This window comes from Pogoniulus pusillus, chromosome Z (assembly GCF_015220805.1).
Source record: "Pogoniulus pusillus isolate bPogPus1 chromosome Z, bPogPus1.pri, whole genome shotgun sequence".
Lineage (NCBI taxonomy): Eukaryota > Metazoa > Chordata > Aves > Piciformes > Lybiidae > Pogoniulus > Pogoniulus pusillus.
In genome coordinates, this window is record NC_087309.1 from 48,987,824 (window position 1) to 49,005,168 (window position 17,345).

Sequence of the window (17,345 nt, forward strand, 5' to 3'; positions counted from 1 at the left end):
TTAAGAGCTGCACAGAAGTACCACAGTTTTAAGTATCTCTTAAAATATTCAAGAAGAAAGCTTCAAACATAAAGCAGTAGTTTAAAGAATGAGGTATGCTGACACGTAAAGTGATGTTACATTTTCTACACAAAGGTAGTCCACACCTTTTACAAAGAGGAAAAGCCCTTCCATTTCCCTCCAGATCCACCTAGGTGTTTGTAGATCACCTTTGAGTCCAGATATCATTTTGTAATAAAGACTTGTGCCTTCAGTTTATATCAAGCAGGTGAAAGCGACTTGGACTACTGAGATCAAGCTCACCATCTTTAAGAAAAGAGGCAGTAAAGGAAAACATACACCTGAGAGAACATAGCAGTGAATTTGCAAGTCAGATTAAAATTGAGAGACTGTTTAAATTGCAGAAGGACAATGTTTTAAGAAGCAACCCAAAATCTTACATATAAAAGAACACAACAAAGTGTGTAGTAAATAACCCCACAGCAAGCAAATAACTTACAGCTCCTAGAACTTCTCAGTTGTAAAACTTGAAATAAAGTAGAACTTACAAGTTTGCACAAGAAGAGGTGCTGCTTGTTATTTCACACATTTGTAAGGGTTTACATAATCTCATTAGAGACATCAATAGATGAAACTTTTACCTGTACACAGTTGCCATACAGAACACCCATCTCCAAGTTTATGATTTGCAACAGGGGCCTTACCTTTACAGGCACTTCTTTCTCTACTTACTTGTAGGAAACAATTTAAACATGCAGTAAAAATGACATAAACTGGAAAAATAAGCTGCATCTTCCATATATAAACTTTATTCCACCGGACACCATACAAAGTATTAAACTTAAAATAAAAGAACATATTAATTTGACAAGGATGTTAAGTACAGTGACAATGGCTTGGTCTTCAACACAAAGTACACGGGAGGCACAAAATGTGCTATAGGAGGTCTGAAAGAGGAGTCAATTTATTTTTCTCTCACAGCTACAATTTAAAAGTTTATTAATTTCATTTAAATTCACAGTAGCTGACCAATTTACAAATATTTACACAAAATCTAAACAAAAGCCCAGCTTATTGCAGCAGTGGTAGGGTTGTGGGGTGTTTTGTTTGGGTTGTTTGGTAGATTTGTGTGTGTGGGACTAGGGAGGATGTGTGTGATTTTTGGTGGCATGGGTGTGTGTGTTTTGTTTGAGGCTTATTTGCTTGTTAGTGTAGGGTTAGTTTTTTTCTTGTTGTTTGACTTTTCCCCCAGAGCAGGTGTCACTACTACTTCAAATGTTTTACGGGAAGCACCAAAACGTATATTGCCTGCTCTGTGTGAAGTATTTATGTACATTGATTTGTCCTGCTTCATTTCAACTTCTCTGTAACAGAACTGTAGCTTAAAAATTCCAGTGTACAGTTCTTGATATTCAGAACACTACCAGGTACAATCCATCTTAATTTTCTTAAGTTGTTGCTTGCTGTTCCACTTAAAAGGGAAATAAAATTGTAAAGTGCCAAGTTGAGCAGAAGTGCTTACTGCAATTAAAGCAGATCAAATGCACAGGCTGTCCGATTCCAAAGAAGTGGGTCCTATGGACAGTAACTTAGAGTTAAGGTCAGACTTGCACATCATTTATCTTTCAATGTCTTTATTTCATTTCGTTTCTTAAACAGGACTTGTTCTTGTGGTTTGCTGTCTGCATTTCTTCTAGAAGTAAACAACGCAAGCATGTACAGAAAACACATTTCAGTGAACAGCTGTATTAACAAAAGTTGATAATAAAATAAGCAATCTTTCTTATAAATGTTTCTTTAACAAAAGTTACCATGGGGCAGCAGCCTCTTGATTTTGATACTGTTCTCTATTTCAGCAGGATCCAATGTGCAGAAAGTGAAAGAAGTTGGTCATCTTCTCTGTAGGGCTGCTTCTAAAGGTAATATATAGTTCAGGTCTTTCTTGTCTTGCAATAATTTCCAGGACTGGAGAAATAGGCACAAGGTTTAAAAAAGTTAAATAATTGCCATTAATACTGAAATACCATTGTAAGCTGTAGTCCTCTTCTTCCCTACCACCTTCCCCCCCAGTTTTTTTTTATTGGTTGCTGTAAGAAAAGTAAGGAAGGTACACAACATGCAATGAACTGCTTATTGAAGTGGGTATAGCCTTTCAAGAACACAATTGTGGAGACAGAGATGCTAACACTGTTTAAGCATCACATTGATATTCTGACTGCAAATAACCGTTGCAAGCCCACACATGTCAAAGTTCCTCATTCCAGCTGCTATACTCTGACATTTCCAGAACTTAATTGTGTCTTTAAAACAGATTATTTCCATTTTCTTCTTTGTTCTCCTGTGATATCGGATGACAGGACAAGGGGCAAAGGGTTCAAAGCTGAAGTACATACAGGAGGTATGTACAGGACTGCCCAGAAAAGTTGTGGACTTTTCTTTTCTGAAGATGCTCAAAACCTGCCTAGATGCGCTGCTGTATGACCTATTCTAGGTGATCCTGCTCTGGTAGGGGAGTTGGATTAGACAATCTTTAGAGGTCTCTTCCAAGCATTAATATTTTGTGGATCCCAGGATATATTTTTCAGGCCATAAGCCTGCAAACAACTACACTGACTCTCCTGCAAACTTGTTTCAACCACAACATGTGGTAAAAAAAAACAAACTCACAGGAAACTAACAAATCACAGAAACAAATAGGAGACAAATAGATTCCTTAACCTGCTTATTAATATCATGCACTTCCTTATTTTTTTAGGTACTTGTGGTTCTAAGCAATTGTATTTTTATGGTTCCTAGCAAAGACACAAATTTTTCAGAGCTGTAATACTGTAGTATACAGGCTTCCAGACAGCTAGGATCAAACAACTCCTTTTACTGTTTCATTGTTGTTGGTTTTTTTTGTTTGGTTGGTTGGTTGTTTTTTTTTCCTGAAAGCCACATAGGTTTGAAACCAATTTTTAAACTAAATACTCTGAAAAGAGAAGTGAATTTCAATTCCACAGAACAGTGGGAGATCACAGACTGCTTTGCAAACCACTGCTTTAGCAAAAACACAACATCAAGTAGTTTATATAAAAGTATGTGAAGAGTTTAGCATTTTGGGTACTAACATGGTCAGAAGAAAACCGACACTTCTGAACAGAATTTTAAGGCAAAAGTTTTCCTTTTCTGAATAAGACAAAACATAGTACTTGTAATAGAGCAAGAATGTGGCACTGATTTTATTTTTTGCTGGAGAAGCCCTTAAGATACTTAATGACCTGATTAGCTGGAGTAACAGGAGCCTGCAATGACACCATGACAGGGGAGACAGGTGGTTAAAGCTGAGAGACAGTTCTGTGTATTAATCCCTAGTCACAACTACATTAGGAAAACATGGTTAACCAACTCCAGGCTCTTTGCATGTGTCAAAGTGTCCTTCCCTCTTCCACTGATTGGAACAGTGAAAGCTTCAGTTTGAACTACTCATGTTCCAAGATTACAAATGTGGTTTACCTAAAGCACCAATTTAATACAGTTGTCAAAACACAGCACTGAGAGAAGCACTGGTGGCAATATTTAGTAAAAAAAGGTCAAGAAGCAGCATTAATCATTATTTATTACCAGTCAAGACCATGTAGGATGAAATAATGAAGATAAAGTTGTAATTTGAAATCTATTAACCATCATTATAATTCTAAATACACAAGAAAATCTAATGCAAAGGGTTTGCTATTTCAGGAATCCATTTCAGCTTAAGCCTGGTGCTTAATGGCAGACATTAGTAAATATTCTTACTAAATAGTCTCCCACAAATTATTATACATTTCTACTATTTAAAAAAATATATTCTTAACATGAACATCTTCAACATGCTGTTTCAATGACCAGCGTTTGTATAACCACCTTGAAAACCAAAGCGATCATAGACATTAAATGAGATGTACTTCATACCTGAAAAAATTCACTTCTAATGAAGTTAAACTTCTGTTTTTCATGTACAGCTCTGGCAGTGTTTGTCCTATCAAAGGGCTCTGCAAAATCAAACACAAACATTAGAGGTATTAAAAAAAAAAAACCAACAAAACTAGAGGTAGGCTGTCTTCACTGAGCAAGAAATCAGACAAAACCCAAAAGGGTCAATGTATCATTGCTTCCCAAGAGCGTTTTGAGTGACCGATTCCACTTTGCTTCCCAGTCTTTATTTCTATGTAACATTTACCTGCAAAAAAGTTGCAAACCCTGGATGCTATAATGCTGTAACAACCTGGCTTCATTATGCACTGCATATTTATTTAAGCACACTATGACTGTGCTGTATTTATGTATCAGCAATTATTTGTTACTTCTTAATAGTTTGTGATAACAACAGAATATGATTTTCCATATTAAAATGTGTTGAAACTTGGTGCATTCAGGGCTTTCCTCTTATCTTCTTCCCTCTCCCTCCCTTTTTTTCTCCCTGGCTTACGTAATACTTTCAGACTGTTTAGTTGTAGGTAATTTTTTGATTGATTGTTTCAGTTTTAATTTTCCTTGTTGTTTAATTAAGGATTCAAAAAGCACTCTTAAGAGTTGCCAACATTAAAACAACAGACAAAAAAAAAAAATGAATACACATTCCAATGTAATGGTCTTTTTTGCCTTACTATAGGATTGTTTAAGTAACCTGGAATATTTTACACTGGCAGAATGCATTGAAGTCCTTAAGGGCCACAGAACCACTTGCTAGATCAGGTAGCTTTGTTTTGTTTAGTCAGTTACAAATTGCTTTTATTTAGATAGAGATACACAGCAAATGCAGCATTAAACAGACATCAGGAAGGCTTATGCCATTATTGAGACTGGGACTTTAAACCTGGAACATGCTACGTGACATGGGGATTTTCCTCCTTCAATCTATTTAAACCCACGGAAAAAAATGTTTAATGCAATTAAATTTCATATTTGGCAGGTTTCTAAGGGATTTCACAGTATCACAGTATCAACAAGGCTGGAAAAGACCTCATAGATCATCAAGGCCAACCCTTTACCACAGAGCTCAAGGCTAGACCATGGCACCAAGTGCCACGTCCAACCTTGCCTTGAACTGCCCCAGGGACGGCGACTCCACCACCTCCCTGGGCAGCCCATTCCAGTGTCCAATGACTCTCTCAGTGAAGAACTTTCTCCTCACCTCCAGCCTAAATCTCCCCTGGCGCAGCTTAAGGCTGTGTCCTCTTGTTCTGGTGCTGGCCACCTGAGAGAAGAGAGCAACCTCCTCCTGGCCACAACCACCCTTCAGGTAGTTGTAGACAGCAATAAGGTCACCCCTGAGCCTCCTCTTCTCCAGGCTAAACAATCCCAGCTCCCTCAGCCTCTCCTCGTAGGGCTGTGCTCAAGGCCTCTCACCAGCCTCGTCGCCCTTCTCTGGACACGCTCAAGCATCTCAATGTCCCTCCTAAACTGGGGGGGCCCAGAACTGAACACAGTACTCAAGGTGTGGTCTAACCAGTGCAGAGTACAGGGGCAGAATGACCTCCCTGCTCCTGCTGGCCACACCATTCCTGATGCAGGCCAGGATGCCACTGGCTCTCTTGGCCACCTGGGCACACTGCTGGCTCATGTTCAGGCGGGTATCAATCAGCACCCCCAGATCCCTCTCTGTCTGGCTGCTCTCCAGCCACTCTGACCCCAGCCTGTATCTCTGCATGGGGTTGTTGTGGCCAAAGTGCAGCACTTGGAGCTATTGAACCCCATCCCATTGGACTCTGCCCATCTGTCCAGGCGGTCAAGGTCCCGCTGCAGAGCCCTTCTGCCCTCCAACCCAGCCACATCTGCCCCCATCTTAGTGTCATCTGCAAACTTACTGATGATTGACTCCATGCCCTCATCCAGATCATCTATGAAGATGTTAAAGAGGATGGGGCCCAGCACTGATCCCTGAGGGACACCACTAGTGACTGGCTGCCAGCTGGATGTGGCACCATTCACCACCACTCTCTGGGCTCGGCCCTCCAGCCAGTTCCTAACCCAGCACAGAGTGTTGCCATCCAAGCCATGGGCTGACAGCTTAGCCAGCAGTTTGCTGTGGGGGACAGTGCCAAAGGCCTTGCTGAAGTCCAGATAGACCACATCCACAGGCCTCCCCACATCCACCAAGCAGGTCACCTGATCATAGAAGGAGATCAGGTTGGAGAGGCAGGATCTGCCCTTCCTAAATCCATGTTGGCTGGACCTGAGCCCTTGGCCATCCCTCAGGTGTGCAGTTATTGGCCCCAAGATAACCTCCATCAGTTTCCCTGGCACTGAGGTCAGGCTGACAGGTCTGTAGTTCCCAGGTTCCTCCATCCGACCCTTCTTGTGGATGGGGACCACGTTGGCCATTTTCCAGTCTCCTGGGACCTCTCCGGTGAGCCAGGACTGCTGGAAAATGATGGAGAGCAGCTTGGCCAGCTCAGCTGCCAGCTCTCTCAGCACCCTGGGATGGATCCCATCTGGTCCCATGGACTTGGGGGTGTCCAGGTGGCTCAACAGGTCCTGAACTAATTCCTCATGAATTTCCAGGGGAACACACTGCTCCCCGACCCCATCCCCCAGTTCAAGAGGCCACTTGCCCTGAACTCCTCCCTCCTTGCTGTTGAAAACTGAGGCGAAGAAGGCATTCAGAACCTCAGCCTTTTCTTCGTCATCAGTTATAGTGTTCCCCTCCTGGTCCAGTAAGCAGTGGAGGCTCTTCCTGCCCTTCTTTTTAGCATTGATACATTTATAAAAGTGCTTTTTCTTATCTTTCACAGAAGTGGCAGCCTAAGTTCTAGCTGGGCCTTTGCCTCTCTAATTTTTCTCCTGTATAACCTGGCTACCTCCTTAAACACGTCAGGAGAAGCCTTCCCCTCCTTCCACAGGTGATACACCCTCTTTTTTCCCCCCAGTTCCTTCAGGAGCTGTTTGCTCATCCAGGCTGGTCGCCTTCCCCACTGGCTCGCCTTGCGGCACATGGCAACTGCCAGCTCCTATGCCTTCAAGAGCTCCTGTTTAAAGTAGGTCCAACCATCCTGGACCCCTTTGTTCTCAAGGACTGCTACCCAGGGGACTTTGGAAATAAGTTTCTTGAGCAAACTGAAGTTTGCCCTCTGGAGGTCCAAGGTGTAGGTTTTGTTGTAGTGCCTCCCTATCTCCCTGCATATTGAAAACTCCACTAACTCGTGATCACTACACCCCAGGCAACCTCACACTGTCACATCTCCCACCAGACCTTCTCTGTTGGAGAACAGTAGGTCAAGCTGAGCTTGACCCCTAGTGGGCTCACTTAACAGCTGGGTCATGAAGCTGTCCTCCATACACTCTAGAAATCTCCTGGACTGCCTCCTCTCTGCTGAATTAAGTTCCCAGCAGATATCTGGCAGGTTAAAGTCACCCACAAGAACAAGATCTGACGATCTTGAGACAGCCTCCAATTGTTTGTAAAATATCTCATCTGTTTCCTCATCCTGGTTGGGTGGTCTATAACAGACTCCAACCAGGATGTCAGATTTGTTAGTCCTCCCTCTGATTTTAACCCACAAGCTCTCAACCCCTTCGTCCCTCACCTCAAGCTCAGTGGCAAGGAGTGACTCCCTAATATACAGGGCCGCCCCTCCTCCACTTCTCCCTTGCCTATCTCTCCTGAAGAGGCTGTATCCCCCCAGTATAGCACTCCAGTCATGCCTGTCATCCCACCAAGTTTCTGAAATGGCAACTCTATCATAGTCACCCTGGTGGACCAGGAGTTCCAGTTCCTCCTGCTTGTTACCCAAGCTGCGTGCATTGGTGTAGATGCACTTCAGCTGGGCTCTCGATTCCTCAATTGTCCCTAGTTTCCTTCCTACTCTCTCCTTCTCAGAGAGAGTAATTGCCTCACCCACCCCCTTCAGACCTAGTTAAAAGCCCACCTAATGAGCCCTGCCAACTCCAGTGCCAGGACTTTCCTGCCCCTCCTAGACAACTGCACCCCATCACGATCAAGCAGGTCCAGCGCAGTAAAAGTTCCCCCGTGGTCAAAGCAGCCAAAGTGCCACCGCTGGCACCATCCCTTGAGCCAGCTGTTGATGTCATAGGTTCTGCTGTTCCTCTCTGTGAACTCCCTTGCCACAGGGGAAACTGAGCAGAACACCACCTGTGCTCCTGCCCCATCTATCAATTTCCCCAGGGCCTTAAATTCCTTTTTAATTGCCCTGGTGCCCTTCTTTTCCATTTCATCCCTGCCAGCCTGTATTACCAGCAAGGGGTAATAATCAGAGGGCTGGATTATGTTTGGGAGTCTCCTGGTGATGTCCCTAACCCAGGCACCAGGAAGGGAGCAGACCTCCCTGTGAGATGGGTCGGGACGACAAATGGGTCCCTCTGTCTCCCTCAAGATGGAGTCCCCAACAACTATGACCCTTCTTTTTTTGTTTTCTGTGGAGCTACTCACCACAGTTGGTGGGGACTGCTCCTCCCTAGGAATCATCACAGTTGGATGCTCCTCAGCGCTCTCATCCTCTGTGCCCTCTGCATGCAGTGCCTCATACTTCTTGTGCAAGAGCAGAGGAAGAGGAGGAGAGGGCCGGGGTGGATTTCCCTTACTATCCCTGACAGGGATCTGTACCCATCCCTCACTGTTTCCAGGGGCAGTTTCCTTAGCAGGGGGGATCTGCAGTGCCTGCTCCCACAGATCCAGCTCCCTTTCATTCTCCCTTATTGACCTGAGCCTGGATACTTCACCTTCAGCTCGGCCACTTCATCTTTCAATTCTGCCACCAAGGTGAGAAGGAAGTTCACCTGCTCACACCTGGCGCAATTGTTCTCCCCTTCCCCTTCTACAGCAAGTGAGAGGCTCCAGCACTCCCTGCAGCCAGTAGCCTGGACTCCTGTGTGTTCTTGGGTAGAGTCAGTCTGGGTGCACACGCTTTTCCTGCCCTTCGTAGTGCGAGTGACAGGCATAGTGCACAGTGGCACTGACAGTCAGAGACAGGAAGAGAAAAAAGAAAAAAGAAAAAGAAAAAGCTGCCAGCCGCAGGAGGCTGGCAGTGCTCTCTAGGAGACTGGCAGTGCTCTCTAGGAGAGTGGCAGTGCTCTCTAGGAGAGTGGCAGTGCTCTCTAGGAGAGTGGCAGTGCTCTCTCGATCGGCTCAGCAGCCGATTTAAACCTCCCGCGGCTGACGTCACAAGCCCCCGTCACAGCCTCGCTCTCTCTCGCGAGACAACAGCCCTGCCGTCCCCCCTGCCTACCTGAAGGTCCCCCAGAACCGCGGAGCAGCAGAACAGAGCAGTGCCCGCAGTGCTCTCTCAATTGGCTGTGCAGCCAAAACGGCCATTTCTCTTCAAGCTATCTATTAAGTTTTCAGTGGATGTTTACTTTAAAATGCCATACATTTAGACTGGAACAAAACCACCAGCAAATACAAAGGCAAAGACTCCCCTAAACTCAATTACATAATTTGACACAGTGACCTACTACCCCTACGAATTCCATATCCCTTAACATGTGAAGCTGTATAGCATTTCTTTTGTGTCTCTTAAATATGATGTTGACTGTTTTCAAGGCTAGGAATTTTATGTACTTATGTTTAATCAAGAATTACATACTTTTTAAAGCCAAAAAAAGCAAACCTGTACAATTTTCTGAAAGCATCAGTGGGGAAAAAAGGTACTCCAGTCACAAAAACTAACTCACATCTTCCCTGTACTCTTTGTGCGTATTTTGTGGCTGTCAAAAGACAAACTCATTCCCTGGGTGCAGCAAGAATAATTTTGCAATCAGCTACAACTTAGAGCAATGCATTTTCTAACCACCAAGACAGTGAGAATGCATTTTGTTCATATACAGATCTGAGAACAGTAAAAGAAAAGAAAAAAAAACAAAACATCTTCAACATTGATAACTGAATGGATAATTGAGTGAAATGCATCAGGCCATTATCTTTCCAAACGAAAATACCAGAAATTATAAAACTTCAGAATTGCTTTACGCCAAGCACTGGATCTTGAAAGTACAAGCATGAATCACATGCAGCTTAGATGACTCCTAATCCAGCTCCCTTAAATGACTCTCAGTTTATCTATGTCATAAATTGCCACATTTCTAGCTTTTCAAACTGTGACTTTTTCAACAGTAAAGTTTAATGATACTATCTGATACAGACAAGATTTAAACAGATGCCAGAACAGTCACTAGCATTTTAGAGTTTCTGACAAGAAATGTTCACAAACAGACAAAAGAAATGTTCTCTGTATCCCCATAATGTTACAAGCCTGACAAGTTTTAAACTGCCTGAAAAGTGCATCTCTACTCCATTTGGTTCTCTAACAGCAGAAACATAACTGAAAATCAGTCTTAAGGCCAACAAAAAGTAAAGTAACACATCTTTTTCTTCCAGCAAGCCAAAATATAGCACCACATGCAGAATTATGGCAATTTGCAGGCACACTTATATCAACAACTATATTTACAATATTAATGCAATAGTCACAATACCAGTTACTGCAATTTTAGTCTCACTGGAGAATCTGACAAAGAGGTGGAAACAAGAACATGTTGACACATTTATCTAGCTTTTTAAAACTTCTTGAAGTATACATACAAAAGTTAATCTGCTTCCTCAAAACCAGTTCGGTTTAATAGTTACAGTCTATTTTGAGTTGAAATAGGACACTTCCTTGCTTAAATTTTTGTTACCCTAACATCTCAATCTTTTTCTTGTTCTATTAGCTTTTCTTTCTTTGGTTCAGGCTCATCTCCTACACATGCAAAGAGTTCATCTTCTCCCTGTAGATCACAGCTGTTGAAAGTCATCAAGGGCACATGAAGTATGCTCCCTGTATAGTGCTACTGTCCATTCACCCTGCACTAAAGCTGAGACCTACAACTCCAAAAGGTAGCCTAAGTTTACTACCATGCAGGTCTGGAGAGGTTCACAGTCTCTGCTGAAATTGTACATTCACAAGACAGTCAGTAACAGTAGCCATAAAGGGATCAACATATATAATCTGCCAGGACAACATACACTGCTAGGAAAGCACTTCTAGAACAAAGAATACCATTAAAAAGTAATGTGAATGTACACCTTGTTTTGTTCTTTCAGAAGACTGATCTTGGAAAAACTGACAGAGCAGGAAAACACACTACTGTCACAAAGGCCACCCCTTGCCAAAATCCTAATCCCGGTTCCAAAAGTAACAGGGCAGTGAGCGCTCTTAGAGAAAAGGTCAGGAGACCTATTTTTAAACACTACAGAACTTAAAGCTTCCTTCTCAAATGTTTTTGGCACAGCTGTTTCCAAAACCATTTCTGCTTGTTAAACTTAATTTTTTAAACAAATGTGTTACACGTGTGCATTATTAAAACACAATCGAGGTAAAGTCCAACTGACAAATTTATGTACTTCGTGCTCTTTTAGTTAAAAATGGCAATAAAGCTTTATATTTTACCTTCTATACAAATAAATTTGCTTCTCCATTCAGTACCGTCAGGTCTTGGCACAGCTTTGGCCTCACGAACTGAAATCATCTGTCGGCTCCAGCTGCAGAAAAGGAAAACAATTTGCAGAACTTTTAGCTCTTGATTCTATATTAATGGTATCAGTTTACATTAAAAAAAAAGGTAAAAATTGCTATGTCATAATGCAGTGCTTCATAATGATGAGTAATTTATTGTAACAGTCGAATCTTCAGAATTCGCTTGACAAGAGTAAGGAATTTTGGGTAGGAAACAAGAAAAAATTTCCACAAACAAAACAGAACATCACAGGTGTTGATGAATAACATATATTCACATGAGAAGTTAGAGCCTCAAATCTATCTTTCAGAATTTTCTGTGCAGACAAGGAACATAAGGAGTTAAAGTGCAGATCAAGTCACATACTGCATTCTATTAAAATAAATATTCAACAATATAAAGATACATAAAGATAGCTCAGTTACTAGGCCAGTGTTCCTACTGCAAGGAATCTATTTCAAGAAAGCACCAACACCTTGTATATGCTGAATTTTACATCTCCTACGAGTGCTTCAACTGAGCAACAACTCAAATACACATTTTAAGATGATTTACCACTTTCTGCATCCAATTTTACAACAAAACCATAGGAAATTATCACACTAACACAGAAGCAGCAATCAGTTTACAGGGCAATTCTTTACGACGTGCCAAGCACCTTTATGATACAATACGCCAAACATACTGGAACCCAAAACAAGCACTCGTAGCTTTGTGCACTTAGCTACCAAGCCAGTTTTCACAAGCACTCGTAGCTTTGTGCACTCATATACCAAGCCAGTTTTCACAAGCACTCGTAGCTTTGTGCACTTATATACCAAGCCAGTTTTCATAAGCACTCGTAGCTTTGTGCACTTATATACCAAGCCAGTTTTCACCTGCTCCTAAAAAAAAACAAAGAACTACGAGATGAGTGAAATTCCTGGGTCACTGGCAATGCATCACCATATGCCCTGACTACACAGGGCTTAGAAATAGCTGGGTAGTGTGCTGGTAGATGCACTGATGTCATGTACACCTGATGTGATCTCCTGACCACATCAGTCTTTTGACAGCGCAGAGAAAGTGAAGGTTGGCTTGGTGCACCAGGCACCTGCATTAAATATGTAAATATCAATTGTAAATCAAAATACAGCCTGTAATTGATCAGTTATATTTGGAAGAACTCTGCTCTTTAGGTCATAGAGCACCTGTCATAACTCCATTAAGTCACTGGTGATTAGACAGTTTACACCAGATAAAAACCTGTGCCTGCAATTCTACAAATTATGAAAGTCAGCTGCTTGAGCAACTGCACTTCAGTAGAACATGCAGAGCATTCTTTATGAGAATATGAATGGAGTCTAATTCTAAAAGCTGCAGGACTCAGCATATGAAGCTTTGTTTAAAATACCTCTGATTACTTGTACATCCACTTAGTTAATTTAGGTTTCTTTTGATATATTCTTTATAAAATTAGTACATTTCATGCTAATTTCTACCATTCAATGCAAAGTAAAGCAATCCATCACACTCTACTGCCTTAACTCCTACAGTAAACTCCTTTTGCAAGAATGAGAAATATTGTGAAGCATCAGATAACCTCCTATTATGCCTTTTTAATAACCACTAACACAAGCTTAACAAGAAATTCAGATCAATTGCAAAAAAAAAAAAATTCACCAAAAAACAGGCAAAAAGAGAAAAAAAACCATGTGACTAAAGCATCAATGCAGCTTAAAACTGCAGCTCCACAACACTGGTCATGAGCAGAAGCTGATAGCTCAACTCTTCTGGAGTCTAGTGAAAGATGCCTCTGCTCATGGCAGGAAGATTGGAACTGGAGGAACCATAAGATCCCTTCCAAGTCCAGCCACTGGATGATTCTGCTTTTTCTAAAAGCTCACTTAAAAATTAGAGATTGATTCAGGACAGTGAGGAAAAAAAATCATGCAACATAACACTTGATCTGTGTTTGGTTAAACTAGGCAGTATTGTTTCAATTTAAACATAATTCTTCTCTTGACTTCTATTTTTCTAGTTTGTACTCAACTTGATTCCTCAGGGGGAAAAAACAAACAGGTACTCATTATACACTGATTTAGCAAAAAGCAACCAAAAAGTGGAAACTCTCACTATTGACACAGCTTTTTATTTAAGATTGCAAACTAATTTTTCACCTAATACCCTTGTCAAGCCTTCACTAATACTGCCTTGATACCAAAATTAGCCTGAATTAGAAATTAATTGCCAACAGCAAATGATTTGTGCATCTATTGTTACATCTGGGCTTGCAGATGTTATCTTAATTTTTGCCAACATAATGCAAATATTTTCCACATACACACTTTGAATTCTTAAGCTTACAATCATAATTTAAACAGCTACTAGCAGTTATTTCTGGTGTCACTGCTCACATTACATGTATGTTCCTCACGAAGAAGGCAAGAACTTCAAAGAAAAGGACCAGGCATTTCCAGGTGTGTGTTTGAATACCCTACAAATACACTGAAAAGCTTTTATTTTGAAGAGCACTGTGGTAAGTCAAACCTGTTTGCAGAAAAAAACATTAAGATGGGTACAGCCTGCAAGCATAGATTATTATTTTAAAAAATCCCTCTATTACCCAACCAATTCTACCTTCAAAGTGAGTAACTCATTTCCTATTTTGTCATGATAATGTAACAAATCTCTTTATCATGGTGACCAAGTACAACTTTATCAGTGTATTATCTTAACTCAAAACAGTAAGTTTAAGGCAAGTAGAGTCCTGAAGAACAATGTCTAGATTGCCTAGCAGTAACTTTAGAGGAGCAGTATTTTTCCTAAAATTCTTGCTTTGTGAAGAGACAGCCAAGAGAAAACCTGCTGCCTTCACTCATCGCTGCAGAAATGAAAACAGACACTCTCTTCAGAAGGCACAGCAAACACAGACCAGTTTCCAAATACTTTAAGAACATTCATTTTGTGATCATTGGACCTCTGATACAAAAAATGCCCAAAGATAGAATCATAGAATCAGTCAGAGTTGAAAGGAACCACAAGGATCACCTAATTCCAACCCCCCTGCCATGGGCAGGGACACTCTACCCTTGAGCAGACTGGCCAGAGCTTCATCCAGCCTGGCCTTAAACACATCCAGGGACGGGGCCTCAACCATCTCCCTGGGCAGCCCATTCCAGGCTCTCACCACTCTCACAGTGAACAACTTCCTCCTCATGGCCACTCTGAACCTACCCCCCTCCAGCTTTGCTCCATTTCCCCTAGTCCTGTCACTCCCTGAGAGCCAGAAAAGTTCCTCTCCAGCTTTTTTGTAGGCCCCCTTCAGATACTGGAAGGCTACAATGAGATCACCTTGGAGCCTCCTCCAGACTGAGCAGGCCCATCTCTTTCAGTCTGTCCTCACAGGAGAGCTGCTCCAGCCCTCTGATCATCCTCATGGACCTTCTCTGGACACACTCCAGCATGTCCACATCCCTCTTGCAATAGGGGCTCCAGAACTGGATGCAGTACTCCAGGTGGGGTCCCACCAGAGCAGTGTAGAGGGGGAGAATCACTTCCCTCAACCTGCTGGCCACACTTCTCCTGATGCAGCCCAGGATCTGATTGGCTCTCCAGGCTGCAAGTGCACACTGCTGGCTCATGTTGAGCTTCTCCTCCACCAGCACCCCCGGGTCCCTCTCATCAGGGCTGCTCTCCAGCCACTCACTGCCCAGCCTCTATTTCTGCTTGGCATTGCCTCAACCTAGATGCAAGACCTTGCACCAGATCTTGTTGAGCCTCATGAGGTTGGCCTGTGCCCACCTCTCCAGCCTGTCCAGGTCTCTTCCTTCCATTGTGTCTGTTGCACCACACGGATTGGTGTCATCAGCAAACCTGCTGAGGGTGCACTCTGTGCCACTGTCCATGTCACCAACAAAGATGTTGAACAACACTGGTCCCAGGACTGATCCCTGAGGGACTCTGCTTGTCACTGGCCTCCAATTGAACATGGACCCACTGACAGCCACTCTTTAGGTGTGGCCATCAAGCCAGTTCTTTATCCATCAAGTGTTCCACCCATCAAACCCATGTGTCACCAGCTTGGAGACCAGGATGCGGTGCGGGACAGTGTCCCAAAGGACACCCCCACCCAAAGATACCAAAAGGATACCCAAAGAGTTAAAAGAGAGTTATAAGCATACTATTCTACTCAACGGTATGATGAGAAACATTATGCAGGGCCAAACTTTTAAAGCAAGCTAATTAAAAGGCCCTGTTTGCAAATCAAGCTTTACCATACAAAATGTTTAAATCCCATATATGCAGCAATTTCCACAGCATGTTTATGGTAATTTATGAAGGGGACAAAAATTACTTCTTATGGGCACACCGAAATTCCCAGAGTGGGACCACAGAATGGGCATAGTAGAAATACATGGTCATCAATCTTCTGAAGCAGTTTAAGAGGCTAATTAAAGAAAGTAGATTAAAACCATAAGGGACCAAAAAACCCCAACACAGCACAAACAGATGTACTTAATCGTAGCTTCAAGCTGCACAGCACAGAAGACTCCTGTTTCTTCCTTCATGTTGCTTCTCCTTCCCTTCGTGCTCTAGCTTAAGGCCCACTCTGCCCTTAAATGTTATTCAATATTATTTACATCAAATAAGATGAAATACAGATTACTACCAGTTCAAGTACTGATGTTGCAGCATGTTTAATTTTCACACTTCTGGGTATATCCTGCATGTCTAGCAGCAGACCAAAAAACTAAGTATTCCTGGACCAGCCACTGACTTATGCAGAAAGTGCTCTTAATTATGTTCACAAGCATCCAAAAAACAAAGTCGAATTAGGTAGTTTTCCTGCACTTGGATAAGATCTCAGCTAACTTGCACAGGCAAAACAGAGGCTTCCTCCTTAGTGAAAGGTGTATTTAATTTCACATACAAGCAGATTAACATCTTATTATACAGACAGGTAGTAAAAATATGCATCTAACATCTCACAAACTAGGAACTGGAAGATATCCTCCAGCTGTGTCTTCTAATTTACCTGCTTAGCAAATAGCACCTTGGCAGCTGAAAAGACAGGTATACAGGAGAAGACAATACCCTTAACTACAGAGATTGTTGACAGAAATTCCTGACTTGAGCACACACAAAATACTTGCAACAGATCAAACAGATTTAGCTGACATACTCCCCATCTGATGCACACTCCAGTGATGTCATCTTCTAAGGATTTTGTGATTATTCATTTACACTTACATAAAAATACAAAGAGTAAGCAGCAGTTACACATTCTGTTTTCCTTCCAGGAAATGGGTACAATGCTCGCGTATAGGCCAGCAACATGTATGAACCAACTGCCTCAAAACCAAGTTCTTCAGAAGATCTTCACACTTACTGAAACACAATCATTTTATATGAACGAGAACTTTTTCTAAAGAAATACCATTTGGGGCAATGTTTGTAACACACAGCTTCCTCAGATGCCCTGTTGTGGGAGGCTAAAATGACTAAGCATGTCCTGGCTTGCCCAGACAAGTCTTTTGCTTTCCCTCCTCTGCTGTTGGGGGAATCACAGCAAGAAAGGAGGACAAAAGGCCCTGGTGCATTCCAGTCTCCTCCATGCCCTTTCCAAACTTGTTTACAGTGTACCTGCATGTGTCTAAACACCTGTTTGTGTTCTGCCCTAATACAACTTTAAGCAATATGGTTAAGTTTGGTAAAGTGCCATTCTGATTGGCTGATCCGCGGCCAAAGGAGCATTAGACTCGGGATGCACTGACAAAAAGTGATGAGCAGGTAAAGACAAACGTGCTTATGCCAGGGCTTTTGCCTCAACATGCTCTCTGCTTCTGGCAGTGCTCTGCTGTTGTTCTGCCTTACTGTTTTCTGCTGTTGCA

At 42.3% G+C, this 17,345-nt stretch overlaps 1 protein-coding gene across 3 annotated transcripts in view; it reads right to left on the minus strand.

Annotated features, from left to right (window-relative positions):
• Positions 1 to 787: 787 nt before the first annotated feature.
• Positions 788 to 17,345, minus strand: part of TENT2 (terminal nucleotidyltransferase 2) — a 42,443-nt gene continuing 25,885 nt past the window's right edge. For all 3 annotated transcript variants that reach the window (XM_064176866.1, XM_064176864.1, XM_064176865.1), the window contains exons 13-15: positions 11,406 to 11,497; positions 3,934 to 4,013; positions 788 to 1,965 (exon numbers count right to left, since the gene is read on the minus strand). In XM_064176866.1, the coding sequence (XP_064032936.1) occupies positions 1,891 to 1,965; positions 3,934 to 4,013; positions 11,406 to 11,497 (247 nt within the window). In that variant the 3' untranslated portion in view covers positions 788 to 1,890. The remainder of the gene's footprint in view (positions 1,966 to 3,933; positions 4,014 to 11,405; positions 11,498 to 17,345) is intronic.